We start from the raw sequence: 16684 nt of genomic DNA, 5'->3' as shown, positions 1-16684 counted from the left end.
AAAAAGAAAAAGAAAAAGAAAAAGGGTCTTTTGGCCAGGCGCTCTCCTTAATTCTCCAGAATTTTCTTCTGTAGGACCCAAAAGATGTAATACTACTAGTGTATTCATGACTCCCTGATAAGGTCCTTCTGGTGAGGCAAGAAAAATAGGTGTTTCTCTCTAATGATGGGTTAGTTTGAACTGTCTTAATTACTCATATCCTGGCTTGCTCAGATTAGTGTGGATCATCTAAGGTAAAGTGATTATGTATCACAAGAACCTCAGTAGGTTTCCAAAATATAACAGGCAAAGTAATAATGTATCCCAAAAAAGGAAAGAACATAGACTTAAATAAAGGAAACAGATGATGAGGTAACTTACTTAAATATAGATAACATTTTGAAGGTTTTTCATTTTATCTTCCTAGTAAATTGATGAAATGCTTGCTTGCATTTTATACCTGAGTTGGAAAACATTATCCTCTCTTTCTGAAATCCTCTCTTCTGCACTACTTTTTTTTTTTTAAAGATTTATTTATTTATTTATACAAGCACTGGGTACAGTCAGAAGCACAGGAGGGTGAGAGAATTCACCAGAGCCAGAGCAGAGAGCAGAACAGGCAGACTGACGAAATACACTGCTGAGGCGAGCAGCGGGCGGCAAGAGAGATCTGCGGGCCATGTGGGACCCTCCTCCAGTGGCCAGGGAGCAGCTGGGGATTGAACCGGCGCTGCAGAGGCTGCGGGAAGCTTTGCAGCCCAGCGCTCAACTGCTGCACCACCGAGGAGGCCCTTCTGCACTACTTTTACTCTGATTCTTTTCAAAGGTTTTACACCCTTCTAAATCTAAAGAAATGAAAATTGCTTACAAACAAAAAAAAAAGTCCTTATTTTTTTTTTTAAGATTTATTTATTTATTTATACATACAAGCACTGGGTACAGTCAGAAGCGCGGGAGGGTGAGAGAATTCACCAGAGCCAGAGCGGGGAGCAGAGCAGGCTGAAGGACCGAAGTACACTGCTGAGGGGAGCAGCGGGCGGCAGGAGAGGTCTGCACGCCATGTGGGACCCTCCTCTGGTGGCCGGGGAGCAGCCGGGGATCGAACCGGCGCTGCAGAGGCTGCGGGCAGCTTCGCAACCCAGCGCTCAACCACTGCGCCACCGGGGAGGCCCCTTATTCATAATTCAACTATGCTGGAAAGTCAAGAAGGTATGGCTTCTAAATCTCAGGTGGAAGAGGGTTTACATTTAAACGGTCAGAGCTATCTACCCGCAGCCACAAGTAAAACACATCTTTGAAAAAATAATAGAGTATGCTATCAAACTACTTCTGACCAGGAAAAAATTAATATCAAACAAATTCAGGAAAAACTATGTAATAAAAGACAAGGGAATTTTTCATGTAAAACCTAGATGTGAAAGATATTTTAAAAGCTTGACTTTGTAATTCATTTGCCCTGTAGAAAATATCAAATTTATGTGATAAGTCTTTAGAGACTGAATACAACATAAGATTAATTTAAATGGAAATATCCAAGCTTTATGCTTCAAAAAACTTAACCAAAGAAAAAGCAAAAGAATGTACAATTTTTTCCTTGGATGTTGGGGGAAGTCAAATCCATTCTATGTGCCTAAGGATGTAAGTTCATCTTCACGTTAGAGACCAAAGTGCTGAATATTAATAGTTGCCACTTTTCCCTAATGGGAGTAAATTTTGAATGCCAAATAGATATTCATTAAATGGTACGGATCATTTAATTGTATGTGTGTCATCCTAACTGCTGAATATTAGGCAGGTATGTGACCTAAATAATCATTTTGGTTAGGTGACCTTGTACTTAAGGGTCTCTTTCTGCCCAATTACCAGACAAGATTTTCAAATGCACTCAAAGATTTAATTCATAAATCCCTTAAGAGCCTTCTGGTAAAATGGTTTGGGCAGCACAAATAAACTAGTGATACATGACCTTGTTTCAGAAAAATTAGGCTGGGATTCTAAACCAGTATGATTATTTACCATTGTTGGACTGTTATAGTAAGGCAAAAAATAAGTATTTATTATAAATATATCAGAGAAGATACAAGTCAAAATTCAGCATTATGTGATAATAATAAGATGCTTATCTATATCTTTATGACAGCAGAGAAAGCAGAAATTTCTGTGAAAATCTGTCATTACAGGAATCTCAATTTTAACAGAGAATGGTCACTTGCCTTTTTCTGTTGGCACTTTGTCTCTAGTGAATACATGCTCCTTTCTCAACAAGTTTACTTTTTTCCCAGTCATCATTTTGAGAACCAGTAAATAACATCTTTCTACAAATATTGTATTGATAATTGGACTATCGGAAGGGGAAAAAGCTGCAGAGAAACAATACTTTATGTTTCATTCTACAGTCCCAAATATATTACAAGTTACTATCATCCCTGTAAGAAAATACAAAAAAAAAGAAAAAGGGAATCAATGAAAATATAATAATGATAAATAATGATAAAAATGGTAATTGACTTCTATGTTTACTTACACATATATTTATAAAATAAACATTATATAAATTATATGTTAATTTGGTACCAGTAACTCCCCACAGTAGCCTCAGTTCAACATCAAATTTCTAGGGTTTATTATTTGGGTTGGTTTTGTCTGATTCTTTGATTTGCTTCTTTATGTTTCACACATAAGTGTTTCACTCTATTCTACATCCAATATTTACCTTTCTCCTGATTTATTGCACTTAGTATAATCCCCTCCAGTTCCATCTATGTTGTTACTAATGGCATGAGTTCATTTTTATTTTTTTATTGTTGCATATTGTTTATTGTGTATATATTTCACATCTTCTTAAGCCGCTCATTTGTACTTTGGTTGTTTCTGTAACTTGGCTATTGTAAATAGTGTTGCAATGAACAGAGGAGTGCATATATACATTTAAATTGCTGTTTTTGCATTCCTTGGGCATGTACCTAGGAGTAGAATTGCTGCATCTTATGGTAGAGCTATATTTGAAGCCTCACAGAACTGCCACTTTTTCAGCAATACCAACTTTGCTGCAAATGAGCTGTGCGCCCTTGAATAGTGACTTTCTTTTTTTTTTAAGTAAATTTTCTTTTTTTTTTTTTTAAGATTTATTTATTTATTTATACAAGCCCTGGGTACAGTCAGAGGCGCAGGAGGGTGAGAGAATTCACCAGAGCCAGAGCGGAGAGAACAGGCAGAGTGACAAAGGACACCACTGAGGGGAGTAGCAGGTGGCAGGAGAGGTCTGCGCGCCATGTGGGACCCTCGCCCGGTGGCTGGGGATTGAACTGGTGCTGCAGAGGCTGCGGGCAGCTTCGCAGCCCAGCACTCAACCGCTGTGCCACCAGGGAGGCCAAATAGTGACTTTCTATCACCAAGTCTCAGCTCCTAATCTGCATATGGGTTAGAAATAAATACTTAGTAGAGTTGTCCTTAGATGAAACTACCAGGGTCAAATGTCTGATTTGTAGCTTTTACAGAGAAACCATCATCTTATATTTGAGTCCTAACAGATGTTAAGAAATTCACTGTGTATGTACTATATGTCAGATGATGTATATGGTATTACAGATTAAAGATCTGGTATTATAGATAAAATGGTGAGTAAAATAGACACATGGCTCACTCACATATAGTTCATAGTTTAAAGCAAAGATTAGTCAAATAGTTCCACAAATAAATGTATATGAAAGTCTATCAAGTGGTAGTCTGGGTACTTGACCCCATCCCCCCAGAGGCTGGAGCATTTTAATTATGTCCATCAAAATGAATTTAACTCTACAATGGAGTTAATGAATAGATGTTTGTTGAAGAGTTCATGGGGAGACAGAAAAGGAGTACACATACTTAAGCCATATGCCAGAAACACAAGAACATTTCCCACAGACATTTTTATTTTTTAAAAGTTCCTCCCCTTGCCAGTCAGTTTTTAACTCTTTCCTCCTTCTATCCATTACATAGGCATGGTTTTCTCTTACTCTGTTTGCTTCCCCACTCAGGAAAAAGAAAAAAATACATAAAATGTTGCCATAAAATTAACAGTGCCAATTTATTAAAAAAGTATTTCAGAAAAATATGGAAGAAACAACTGTCAACTTACAACCTGAGGACTTGGATTTAAACCCCAGCTTTGCCACCAAGTCATCAGGTAATTTTCATTAAGCCTTTCTGCCTCCACTTCCCACCAAAAAACAAACTATAGGACCGAAAAAGCTTAATGTTTTTTCAAAGTCAGTGGATAATTACTAAGATTCTCTTTCAACAAAATTATTAAGGGATACTAAATATTCTGAATTCCATAGTTGAATTCAATGGCTAATTAAACGTGTTTGAATAATACTTCCAGCTTCCTTAGATTTGGCTTCATAACTCAGTTGCTTAACATGTTAACATCTACACCTATCTGTAAGATTAGTCTTCCTACAATAATCAACTATACTTATTTTTGGGTATAAAATGGCTGTTGAATTAATACAGCGTGCTATTATTTCAAAGAAATCTGCCAACAACTTCTCTTTCCATTGTCTGTTTTTCATGTTAGGCTAAAAAGAGTGAAATTTACTGATGTTTTCCTAACCGAAGATCCCCTACTGTACAAAATACTTAAACAGAACAATAGCAGAACAGTTTCATTTCTAACTCTAGAATTGAGACTTCCCGCCACTGTGACACAGAAGGATGCATGCTTAAAGACAACACATTTATTTGGTGGATATGAACATCTTTTGACTAGAAAAAGAAATAACAATCATCTGCAGTACTTTAAATAGCAAACATCTGTTTTTTGTAACATACTTCAAATACTTTGAATTTCCTGATTAGTTGTTATATGAGAACTGTATTTCTCAAAGACATAATGAGGCCATTTAAAGATGAGTTTTAAATGATCTTCAAAGGAAAGTGAAGAATAATGCTCATGCTCTGGGTAAGGATGGTTAAACTAGATCCATATACTCCATAATATGAACAAATAAAAAATAATTCTTCCTACGGTTTGCATTTACATGAAAGTTCTATTAAATATTGCAAGTGAAAGAGGATGATATAAATGAGCAGAGCATGGATAAATGAAAATATAGCACTGTAGGCTTATATCATGGCAACAAAATCCATGATGCTATTAAAGCATTCTTTGCTTGGCTAAGCCAAACATTAAGATTTTTGAAGTAATGACATGAAACATCTTTGTGAGCATTACACAAATGTGTGTATAAATCATGGAGCATATTTAAGAAGAATATATGCAAATATATCTGTGGGTAATTTCTCTGGACTGGAGGCTGAAGATTTATTTTGGCCACAACAACTTTTCCATAGCAATTTGTAACAGAAAATGGAGAGGATCATCTATTTCTCTCTCATGAAAGTTTATAAAAGGTGTGCTATATAAACATTTCCAGGTGACTAATCTGTTTTTTTTTTTTTACACACTATTCTTTTCCTATTCAATAGTTTTTTTTTTAAGTTATCATTTGGGAAATAGCTGTTTCAAGTCAAATACAATGAATAACAAAAAGGAAAAAATATAGTCCTTATGAACAGTGAAGGCTAAATATTCTGCATTTCTTAAAAATTGGATAGTCATTCAAAAGTATGAAACAAGACACTGTCTCACAGCATACACAAAAACAACCCAAAATAACTAAAACCATAAAATATATACAAGAAAACATAAGCAAAATGTGACATTAGTTCAACGATGTCTTTGGGAACTCAACTCCAACGGCAAGGAAAACAAGTAAAAATTAAACAAATGAGATTACAGCAAACTAAAACCTTTACACAGTGAAAGCATCATTAAAATAAAAACTACCCTACTGAAAAATTGCACATCACACATCTAATGATGGGCTAATATTCAAGATCTACAAAGAATTCATACAACTCAACAAAAGGAAAACAAATAGCCCAATCAAAAAAAAAAAAAAATGGGCAGAAGAGCTGAATAGACACTTCCTCAAAGAAGACATCAAATTGCCAATAGGCACATGAAAAAATGCTCATCATCAAAACGCAAATAAAAACCACTCTGAGATCCCTCACACCCATGAGAATGACCCACATCAAAAAGACCATAAACAACCAATGTTGGTGAGGCTGTAAAGAAAAAAGTAACCTTTGTACTTTGTTGGAGGAATGGTAGGCTGGTCCAACCCTATGGAGACCATATGGAGGCTTCTGAAAATATTAATAAATAGATCTGTGATATGATTCATGCTACTCCATGATATCTACCAAGAATATAAAAATACTAATTCAAAGGAATATATGCATATATATGTTCATGGCAGCATATGTACAACCACCAAGTTATGGAAACAACCTAAGAACCTGATGACAGATGAGTGGATTAAGGAGATCTGCTGATATACTATCCAAATCCTATGGCATTTTCAGATGGCATTGGTATGATATGAGAAGTCAAATGCCTCCACTCAGGGCTCAGCTAACAAAAATAGGGATAGCCAACATTCTCTTAGCTATTTTGTTATTCAAGTTAACAGAACATACCTCATACTATTTTTCCATTCAATTAATTTTTAAAGATTTATTTATTTTTATTTATTTATGCAAGCACTGGGTACAGTCAGAAGCGCGGGAGGGTGAGAGAATTCACCAGGGCCAGAGCGGGGAGCAGAGCAGGCAGAAGGACCGAAGTACACTGCTGAGGGGAGCAGCGGGCGGCAGGAGAGGTCTGCGCGCCATGTGGGACCCTCCTCCGGCGGCCGGAGAGCAGCCGGGGATCGAACCGGCGCTGCAGAGGCTGCGGGCAGCTTCGCAACCCAGCGCTCAACCGCTGCGCCACCGGGGAGGCCCTCCATTCAATTAATTTTTATAAGGTGTCCCAGGGTGCATGACACTGTTCACAGTGTGGATCTGAGAGTGCCATGTCAAGGTAGGTCAAAGACTTACAGATTCTGCTGCAAAAAGTTCAGCTTATTCTGTTTATCTCATTTTTTATGTTAGAAAAGTGAAAATGTTATAACCATTTGCTTGATTTGTGATCCAAGTTCTAGAAAAATAAAGTCCAAATTACTACAATTGGTCCCCTCTGATAAAAGTCACATACTATCTTCTCAGGATATGGAGATAAATTTTAGTCACCTTTATAAATAAAAAACTCACCCGAAAGAGGATGCAAATTAAGAGAATCTTGACATTGTAAGCACAGCTGTGGAAGAAGTAACCCATTCATGACAAGTAATGCCATCTAAGGAATAGATGCTCTGACCAGTGGAATTATGAGAAAAAAAGCCAACCTTCTCATTAATAGCTCACACTTATATTGAAGATCTTTGTCATCCAAGAAAATTACAAACACAATACATAAGTACCAAAAGCTAAAGAGCATTCTGAAGTAGCATCTGTTCTATAACATCCACAGCAAACACTGTAAGATTTCAGTGGAGGGAAGGCACTCAAAGGCTGGAGTCAGAGGAGAAGGACCTTGAGTAGGGTCAAGGAGCAAGGAAGACTATGACTTTATATGGCCATGATGTACCTCCTCCAAACTTCAAGAACAAATAAAACTGCTTTCTGAGTAAGGGTAAGGATGAGGCTATGAAATCAACATATGATTTAAGAAGAAATATATAGTCACCTCAATGAGACTGCAAATCTCCCAGTCCAATGAACCTCAGTTTGAAACTTATTGAATTTATAACAAATGTAAGGGGCAGTACAGATGATGAAACATCTCTACCCATCCAAGCATTCTCCAAGTTAGGGCACCAAGTCAAACTGATGTGAGGATCCTGCTCTATTGATGGACACCAAAGCTAGCAAAGGCTGATATCATCAGACATTCTACTCATTTAATTTCCTTGTTCTGACTGTAAACTCATCAAGTAACCTTTGAATAATTAGATTTCTTGTGCAGTTTGCCTAAAGGGAGCAACATGTTGGTCATGAATATCAGGCTTTCTCCACAATTAAATTTCTCAATGTAAATTATGGCATTGGCATTCTGGTTTTATACATCAGTCTCTTGTGAACCTTGTTAGTGTCAGTCATCATACCTGAGTTGGAGTAATTCTAGAGCACTGACAAAATCAATTTTCAGACCTTGCAAAAATGTACATGACTGATTTGGCTTAACAGAGAGCTCATTCAAAAGTTTAACGACCCAGAGAGAGATGAGTTTAGGCAGAAATGTTAAGATAAATTCATGTAGGGTTTGAATAGCACATTAATTTTTAGGCAGCGTGAACTCACTGGTAAAATTTGAATGGGAAGGTTGACATGAATAAAGCTATTAGCTACATGTCTACTCCATGCAGTTCTACTTAGCAGAGCTCACGGTTTAATTGAGAAATTAGTCAATCAAACAACTAATTACAATACAGTATCATAAGTGTGTAGTGTACTCAGGGAACACCAGGGAAACTGCAGCTCACTCTCAGGATGAGTAGGGAGTATTTGCCAAAAGAGAAAACGTACATATTTTTCTAACACTTTAGTAAAATTCATCCTATACTTACTTTTCAGGTAAAAAACATATACGATATTTACAAAAAACTTCAGAAGTATGTTTCTGAATTTTTACTAAATATTCCTTACTGAATATGCCACAGGCATTCCAAAATCAACATTTCAAAAACTTAAACTCATTTTTTTCTCTGCCTTCATACCCATTCTTGTTCCTCTTTATGTGTGAATTTGATGAATGTATGCACAATCCATTTCGTTATTAAAAACAGTTATTCTAGGTTCTCTCCTCTACTCTCAACACACAAGCAGTCTGAAAGTCTTAAGAATTTTTGCTTTATCATTACCTCTTAAATTTCTTCTCTCTTAAGACCACTGCCTAAGACCACTTCCAGTTTTAATAATTTCTTAGCTGGATTACTGAAATAATCTTCTAAATGGTATCCTGCCTTCATTCCAACTAGCTTCTATCCTTATCAGTCTATTCTCAGTCTTGAAACTAGGAAGGTATTTCATTTAGTCATCCAACAAATACACATTATGTGCCAGCATCTTTTCTAAGCCCAAGGGATACACTGATAAGCAAAACAGACGAGGTTCTTTCTTCTCATTGACATGATGCTCTAAACAAGACATTAATTATGTATGAAAAAATTGGATAAAGCAGTTTTCAAAAGTGATAAATAGTATAAAGTAAACACAAATGAAATGACATAGTATAGAGTTAGTGGGAAGCTGGGTTTTAAGTAGCAGCACTTGAACAGTGGCAGTTACCTAGATAATAAGGGAGGACAAAGCATATTAAAAAAAAGTCTGGGGCCAAATAATTTCAGGTAGAGAAATAACAAATACAAAGTTCTTAAAGTAGGTGAAAATTTAAAATCTCCAAAAATGGAAATAAGACAGGCTACAATGGCTACAATAAAGGAATAATAGAGAGAGAATGGTAGGAGATGAGGTCAGAGAATTACACAGAAAGTATTCATGTAGGCCCCATGGAGTTGAGTTTTAATCCAAGAGCTTGGGGAGGCTATTGAAATTGTAGAGTTGCTTAATTATTGATTTTGAAGCTCACTTAGGATTTTATGTGGAGGAAAGATTCAAGAAAATGAGGAATGAAAAAAGGAGACCACTTAAGAGTCAAATGTAAAGGTAAAGACAGGTACAGTGCCATGGGTGAGCATGAGAACAGGTAAGGAGAAATAGTTGGCTTGGGAATATATTTTAGAGCTAAAGCCAATAGGACTTACTAAAGGAATGAATGCGGGACAGTGAGTAAAACAGAGTGGATATTGGTATAATTTTCTGAAATGGAAAAGACTGAGGGAAGGGGAAGAACATTTTTGAGCTTTGGGGTAGGAATCATGAGTTCTGTCAGACCAAATTAAGTTTGACTGAGTATTATGAAAGCAAAGAGATATGCCAAGCGGTGATTGAATATAGACCTTTGAAGGTTAACGAAGGACTCATTGGCAGTGTTATAAGCTTGGAAGTCATGGACATGTAGATTGTTAAAGTCACTGGGCTAATCTAAAAGTAGACTAGAGAAAGAAAAGCGTGAAAGGGCAATGTCCAGGTCCTACAGCACTCTAACATTTGGAAGCCAAGAAAAGGTTGAGGAGCTAGGAAAGGAGACTGAAAAGGAGAGACAAATAAGGTGGAAGAAGCTTCAGATGAGTATGATGTCAACAGCCAAGAGAAAAGTGCATTTCAAAAAGGAGAGGATGATCGTCTTTGTCAGATGCTACTGCAAGGTTAAGACAAAAGATGTCATGCATTACATTTGGCAAGATGGAATTCATTGATGATCTATCTTCTCAAAAATCCATTGAGGAGATGCCTCCCCTGGTGGTGCAGGCAGCTAAGCGCAGCTCTGTGAAGTTGTCTGCAGCTTCTGCAGTGCCGGTTTGACCCCAGCCGGCCAGCGAGGGTCCCACATGGGGCAGCAGACCTCTCCTGTCTCACCAGCTGCTCCCCTCAGCAGTGTATTTCAGTCAGCCTGCCTGTTCTGTTCCCGCTCTGCCTCTGGTGAATCCTCTCACCCTCCGGCGCCTCTGGCCTGTACCCCAGTTCTTGTGTAAATAAATAAATAAATAAATAATTTAAAAAATCCATTGAGGAGGATGATGGAGAAAATGTCAGAAAATAAGGGAGAAGTAGCAAATAGAAAATCTCACTTAGCACCACAGACTCACTATTCATTTCCTGCTCTTTAGGATAAATAAAATTCAAACCCCTCACTTTAGGAAAAAATGTTCTTTACTATTTGGGCTCTTACTACCTCAGTAATTTTATCTCCCAAACTTACACGCCCCTTCTGTTACTGTTAAGTATTTGAAATACTCTAATATGGGGTACGCAGGCACCTTCTTCACATATGTGGCTCTTTCTCATTACTTTTTGCCTTTTCCAACATGAAACACTCTTAGAAGTCCTTCAATGCCCTCCAAGTATTACTGTATCAAGGGATCACCTCCTTATCACATAATTTCCTTAGGGTTTCCACTGCAACCTGCACCTCCATGTAATGTTTACCTTACTACATCACAGCCTTTGATTTGTCTGCAATATTCTTCTCCCTTTCTTCTCCCACACAAACACAGACAACAAGACAAGAACAGATTTTGAAGCTTGGGATCATGCCTAAGTGCTGGTGTCCCTAGCACTTGCTATAAAATCTTGTACAGAGTAGTGTTCTCTAAGTGCATTTAGAAAATACAAATCTGATTCTGTCCATTTCTTAAAATCTTTCCAATATCCTTCACTAGAATAAAAAGGCAAAGAGATTGATATATTATAGAAACCCTTGGTGATTCCATTCTTACCTGTCTGGGTTGCTCCTCATGCCTCCATCACTCTTGCAAGCAAACATTAGATGTTCTGATCACAGCAAACTGTTTCCAAGACACTCAATCTCAAGTTTCTGTACTTTGATGCATGTTGTTGGATTTTCTTGAAATGTCTTCACTAAGTAGCTCAAGGGTAACCTCTGCTCTGAGTTTTTTCCAGACTCACCTTTCCCTTCTAGCAGCACTAGACATAACTCTTCTTATTTCCAGATCCTTTGTCAAGAACTCTGTTACTGTACTTCCACATCAATCCCTTTATTATCTGCCTTTCCACTTGAGATGCAAACCGCACTGGGCAAGAACCTTACTTAGTTCATCTTTGTACTCCTAATGCCTAGCACAGTGCCAGACACACAAGAAGCATACTGTTTTATTTAATTTTTTAATTTATATATTTTTACATCATTTTTCATTTTTGCACAATGTATGCACTTTCATCTTGGTTATAGTCCCCATACAATTCCCACCATACTGTTAATGAGGATTTTTCTTTATTTTTATTTTTTTTTAATTAATAAATTTTATTTTTATATTTTTCTTTAAATTCTCTAATTTGAAAGGTGCTTGCTAAGTTTATTTTTAGGGTGGTTGTTTCCATCAATACTATCAATAATTTGTAAGTGTAATTTTTACTTTTTAAAAAGTAAAAGCATAGAAAAAAGAAGCACCTCACATGTTGGGGAATAAAGGAAACAGGCTATGAATTTTAATTAATTAATTAATTAATTATTTGAATTTTATTTTTATATTCCCCATACAATTACAACCCCCTTATTTTGACCCCAAGCCCTCCTTTCCCTGCCCCCCAACCCCCATAGAGTGTTGTTTGTTGATTTTGATATTTTCTTTCTTATAGTTATTCATTTTCCTGGTCCCTTATTTAAGTTTTCTAGATTCCTGCTATGAGTGAGACCATCCGGTATTTTTCTTTTTCTTTCTGCCTTATTTCGCTGAGCATGATCCCTTCCAGCTCCATGCATGTTGCTGCAAATTGCATGTGTTTATCTTTTTGAATGCTGAGTAATATTCCATGGTGTATATGTACCACATCTTCTTGATCCAGTCATCTATTTTTGGGCATTTGGGTTGTTTCCAAAGCTGAGCTATTATAAATAGTGCTGCTATAAGCATAAGGGTGCAGGTGCTCTTTGGAATTGATGTTTCTGTGTCCTTTGGGTAAATACCTAGGAGTGGAATGGCTGGATCATATGGGAGCTCTATGTTTAGTAGGTCAAGAAATCTCCACACACAGGCTATGAATTTTAAAAGATGTGTTTTACGGGTGCCTTGGGGAAGGAAATTATATGGGGACTCAATCTGAGGGGGAAGGGGGAAGTAAATATTGTTTAAAAAATTTTTTAAAAGTTGAAAAAAAAAGAATTTTGGGGAGGCACAATTAAGTCCATAGCACTCACATATCACAAAGAATACATTGAGTTGTTAAATTAAAAAAAAAGATGTGCGTTAGTCTACATCTTAATGGAAAAGTTATACTGATAAATAATTAACAACATTAGGCTATTTACTCCATTCAGAATGAGGCAAATAAATATCAGGTTGAGAACTCCTCTACAAGTCACAGTTACGTTTTGAAGAATTAGCCATCCAGGACAATTATTGTTACTTCCTTTCATTTCCTTCCACATTTTGAGACCATGTAGAAGTTTTCAAAGGGAGTGTTGCAGATATAGGCTTTTTATTTCAATTATAAGCTAAAATTATTTGTAACCTTTCAGACATTTTCACAACACAGTATCTACATTTTTTTCTTGAACTTTAGTGTACTTTTTTTCCTATAAGTTTTCCTGATGTTTTTCCATAATAGATCCTGCCTTTAGATATCCACAGTCCAGTTGGTAATTATGTCAATAAGACAGATACCAATTATGTCAATAAGAAGCAAATGTGAGGACTGCATAAATTCAGGAGACAGCATTGTGCTACCACAGTAATTTCAGATGTCTACTTGATAATGGCACTTGAAAATTCACAAGAGCATCATGTGCTTTATGTGTACATCACTTAAGCCAGAAGCTGAATCTTCCTCCTGTGCTTTGGCATCAAGAGTTGAATCAGAGTCATTGAATTTCAAGATCAGAAAGGATTCAAATGCCTTTTAGTCCAATTCTTTTATATGAATGAATCTCTTTTATAAAATCCCTAATAAATGCCTCTTCATTCCTCTCCTTGAACCCCTCATGACAGTGAACTTACCACCTCCACCCCCTTCACCAATGCTTCAGGTAAAAATAAATGCATCTTATTACATTTCAGACAGATTTTCCATCCTCTATAATAAGTTATTTTCAGCACTGTGAAGTCTACCAATTTTATTAGTATGAGTCATATGTCCTTCATCTATTGTGAGTATAAAGAAGGGAAAAACAGGCAATTATGGAACATGCAGGCTTTCATTTCTATTTACCTGTCTATGTATATCTGCCTCTTTCCATAAAGACCTTAAATGAAATGAGTTAAAACACCTGGATGCAATAGAGTTATTATAATAGAAATAGAAATTCAAGGTCCTGGAAAGAAATTCTTGACTCAAAGTCTAATGTAGTTGCTGGCATTGAAATTAAATTTATCAGTGGGGTTTCTGTAAGTCACTACAAAAGGAGAAATATAGTGGATGATACAGTTTCATTATCTAACAGAAGAAAGTATACTATTTCTCCATTAAATGAAAAATTTTCTTAGTTCTAAAGTATAGGAGGAATTTCTCATGTAGCAGCTTAGTTTATTATGTTCCTTCATTTTTGCTCATTGATGTGCTGCTGAGAACAGTGTTGATAACCCTTAAACTTTTATTAACTCACACCCTCAATGAAACATTAACCAACCTTTAAAAAACTCTTTTGAGTAAGGGAACAAAGCATGGGTACTGAATAAATCCTTTTCCAAAAGTGGTTGGGAAATGACCTTAAAACTGTTAAAATCACCTTAAAACTATTAAAAGTCAACATTATGGGGGAAAATGCCCAATTTTTAGTAGATGGGAACAAAAGAGAAACTGAATTAATCTATGACATTACTATTATTTCATCGTTTCTAGAAACAACTCTAATTGGGTGTTGACTAGCAGTAAATGACATCCTGTGAACTGAGAGGAGTGCTGTAAGAATCTGCCTGAATATCTGATGAGACTTTGGATCTCTCAGAAAGAAAGTTATGAAATGTATGCTAAAGGTTTTATGAAAGGTTTTTTGACTCTGCAGCTAGAGATAATGTGAAGAACTTGGGGTTTCTTCCTTGCTCATTAAACACCCAATTATTTTTTTACGAAGGAAATTTCAGGACCCTGAAGCCTAAAAGATACAAATGGGCCAAGTGTACCTTCCTGTAGTTAATCATTGAAGTTTTAAAATACTTTCCTTTGCAGTATGTCTCTGATTTATAATTGTCTGTTTTTGCTTTGAGGAAGAGGGAGAGGGATCAGAAGGAAGCAGGGAGGAGCACAGGGGACTGAGGAGATGGTGCATGGGTGCACTGATGAAGGAAATTCTATGGGGACTAAACCTGAGGGGGTGGAGGGAAGTAAATATTGTTTAAAAATGAACAATGATGTAAAAAATTTTTAAAAATTAAAAATGTAAAAAAAAATAAAATAAAACTTATTTGCTCTTGGACTGAAGAGTGGGGGAGCTATGTTTACATAATGACCATTTCACCTTTGAAGGTCTTTGTGGTGCTCAGGTAAAAATAAATGACTTTCCTCACTGTGATTATCATAACTGTTGAGTCTTTACCTGGACTACCTGGTTCCATCATTAAATTCTAAATAACCTCAGAGAGGTTTTACCTCCTTCCCCACAACTAGAACCAGCCAGGCCCTCTCTCCTTTTCTAGGACTAGAAAAAATATACCTGCTGTCTGTATTTCACCTGTGCAAATGTGGTAGCTAATGTTGCTGTTGTTGTTATCATTATTACTATTACTGTTGAATCAGGATTATACTGAACCAGGATCCCTCGAGGTCCCTTGAGGCCTAAATTAGATTCAATTCTGAATTGAATTCAAATTAGCAATATGAAATGAATGCAAGTACAGTAAAACTAATCTCTACATTGAATGATGTTGTTTGTATAACTAACCACAAAATGCATTTATGGGGTCACAATGGAGAGAATGAAAAAGATTATAGATTTATTCTAAAGATAGCATGGTAACAAATGACTTGGATTTTTCCAAAATTAGAATAAACTGAGCATATATTTATTTAAAGCTGAGGTATTATCAGGACATAACAGTATATTGATGTTTGGCAAGTACAAATAAGCATACTGATCATTATTTCACATCACAGTTTATTATGACATACAACTGTCAGAAATCAAAGCCAAAGCTAAGCAGAAAAGAGCTACCCAGAGCAAAATCTTCTCTTCATTTTCAGTCATTCTATTCTACATAATTCCTTTTTGATTACCAACAAGACCAGGAATAGAGGGTAACAAATGACAATAAAAAAGGCCTATGAGTTACTGGATAATTTGAAATGTCGTACAAAGTTGGGAGAGAAGCACCAGTTGAGATAAGCACATAATTCCCTAGAGCAGCATACATGAAACAGTGGTGAACGGCTATCTCTAAGCTCTGTTTTGGGAAGCTGAGTAGCACAAATACCTGGTGTGGAAGAAGTTGGCATAGCAACTCTGCATTTGCAATGGTGGATCACAGAGTAAACAGGTGCATAAAACTACTCAGATGTATTTGCTTCTCCAGAGTGGTTAAATCTTGTAAAGCATTTTTTTTCTGCATTTCTTTTTGAGAAATACAAACACTTCAGTCTAATAACTTAAGGCAGTTCATTTGATGAGTAAGAGAGGATATTCATGGCTCATGGAAAGTTTTATTCTCTGTATTTTCCCTGAAGAAGGTGACATTTAGGCTAAAAATAAGTCATTTTCCTCTCATTGTGGACACAATTCTCCATTGACCATAAAATAGGTTTTCTGAATTTGCCAAAATATATGTTCCTGGGAAAAAAATTGCTTACCTCTTGTCAACAGGCCCATTGAAATCTGGATCAAATTCCTTTTGCTCACCTGCATTAAAAAAAAAAGACTTTTTAAGCATATAAGTCAATGTAAAGGCAAATAAACAAATTATTCATAATTAAAAATGTACATCTTGGTCTTCCTGGTGGCACAAGGGGTTAAGCACCACACTATGAAGCAATCTGCAGCCTCTGCAGCAAAAGTTCGAGCCCCACCCGGCCAAGGAGAAACCCATGTAGCTAGGCAGACCTCTCCTATCTCGCATGCTGCTCCCCTCATCAGTGTATTTTGGTCAATTTGCCTGTTCTGTTCCCCACTCTGCCTCTGGTGGATCCTCTCACCCCTTGCATCTCTCACCTGTACTCCAGCTCTTGTATGCATAAATAAATGAATCTTTAAAAAAAATGTACACCT

General features: G+C 36.5%; 1 protein-coding gene across 8 annotated transcripts in view; it reads right to left on the bottom strand.

Annotated features, from left to right (window-relative positions):
* Positions 1 to 16684, bottom strand: part of SLC44A5 (solute carrier family 44 member 5) — a 318856-nt gene that overhangs the window by 108341 nt on the left and 193831 nt on the right. For all 8 annotated transcript variants that reach the window (XM_054690895.1, XM_037499626.2, XM_054690901.1 and 5 more), the window contains one exon: positions 16270 to 16318. In XM_054690895.1, the coding sequence (XP_054546870.1) occupies positions 16270 to 16318 (49 nt within the window). The remainder of the gene's footprint in view (positions 1 to 16269; positions 16319 to 16684) is intronic.

This window comes from Talpa occidentalis, unplaced genomic scaffold (genome assembly GCF_014898055.3).
Source record: "Talpa occidentalis isolate TD23 unplaced genomic scaffold, MPIMG_talOcc4v2.1 talOcc4.9, whole genome shotgun sequence".
Taxonomy (NCBI): Eukaryota; Metazoa; Chordata; class Mammalia; order Eulipotyphla; family Talpidae; genus Talpa; species Talpa occidentalis.
Note: the sequence above shows the minus strand (reverse complement) of the source record. Positions and strands in the feature narration are given on the sequence as shown.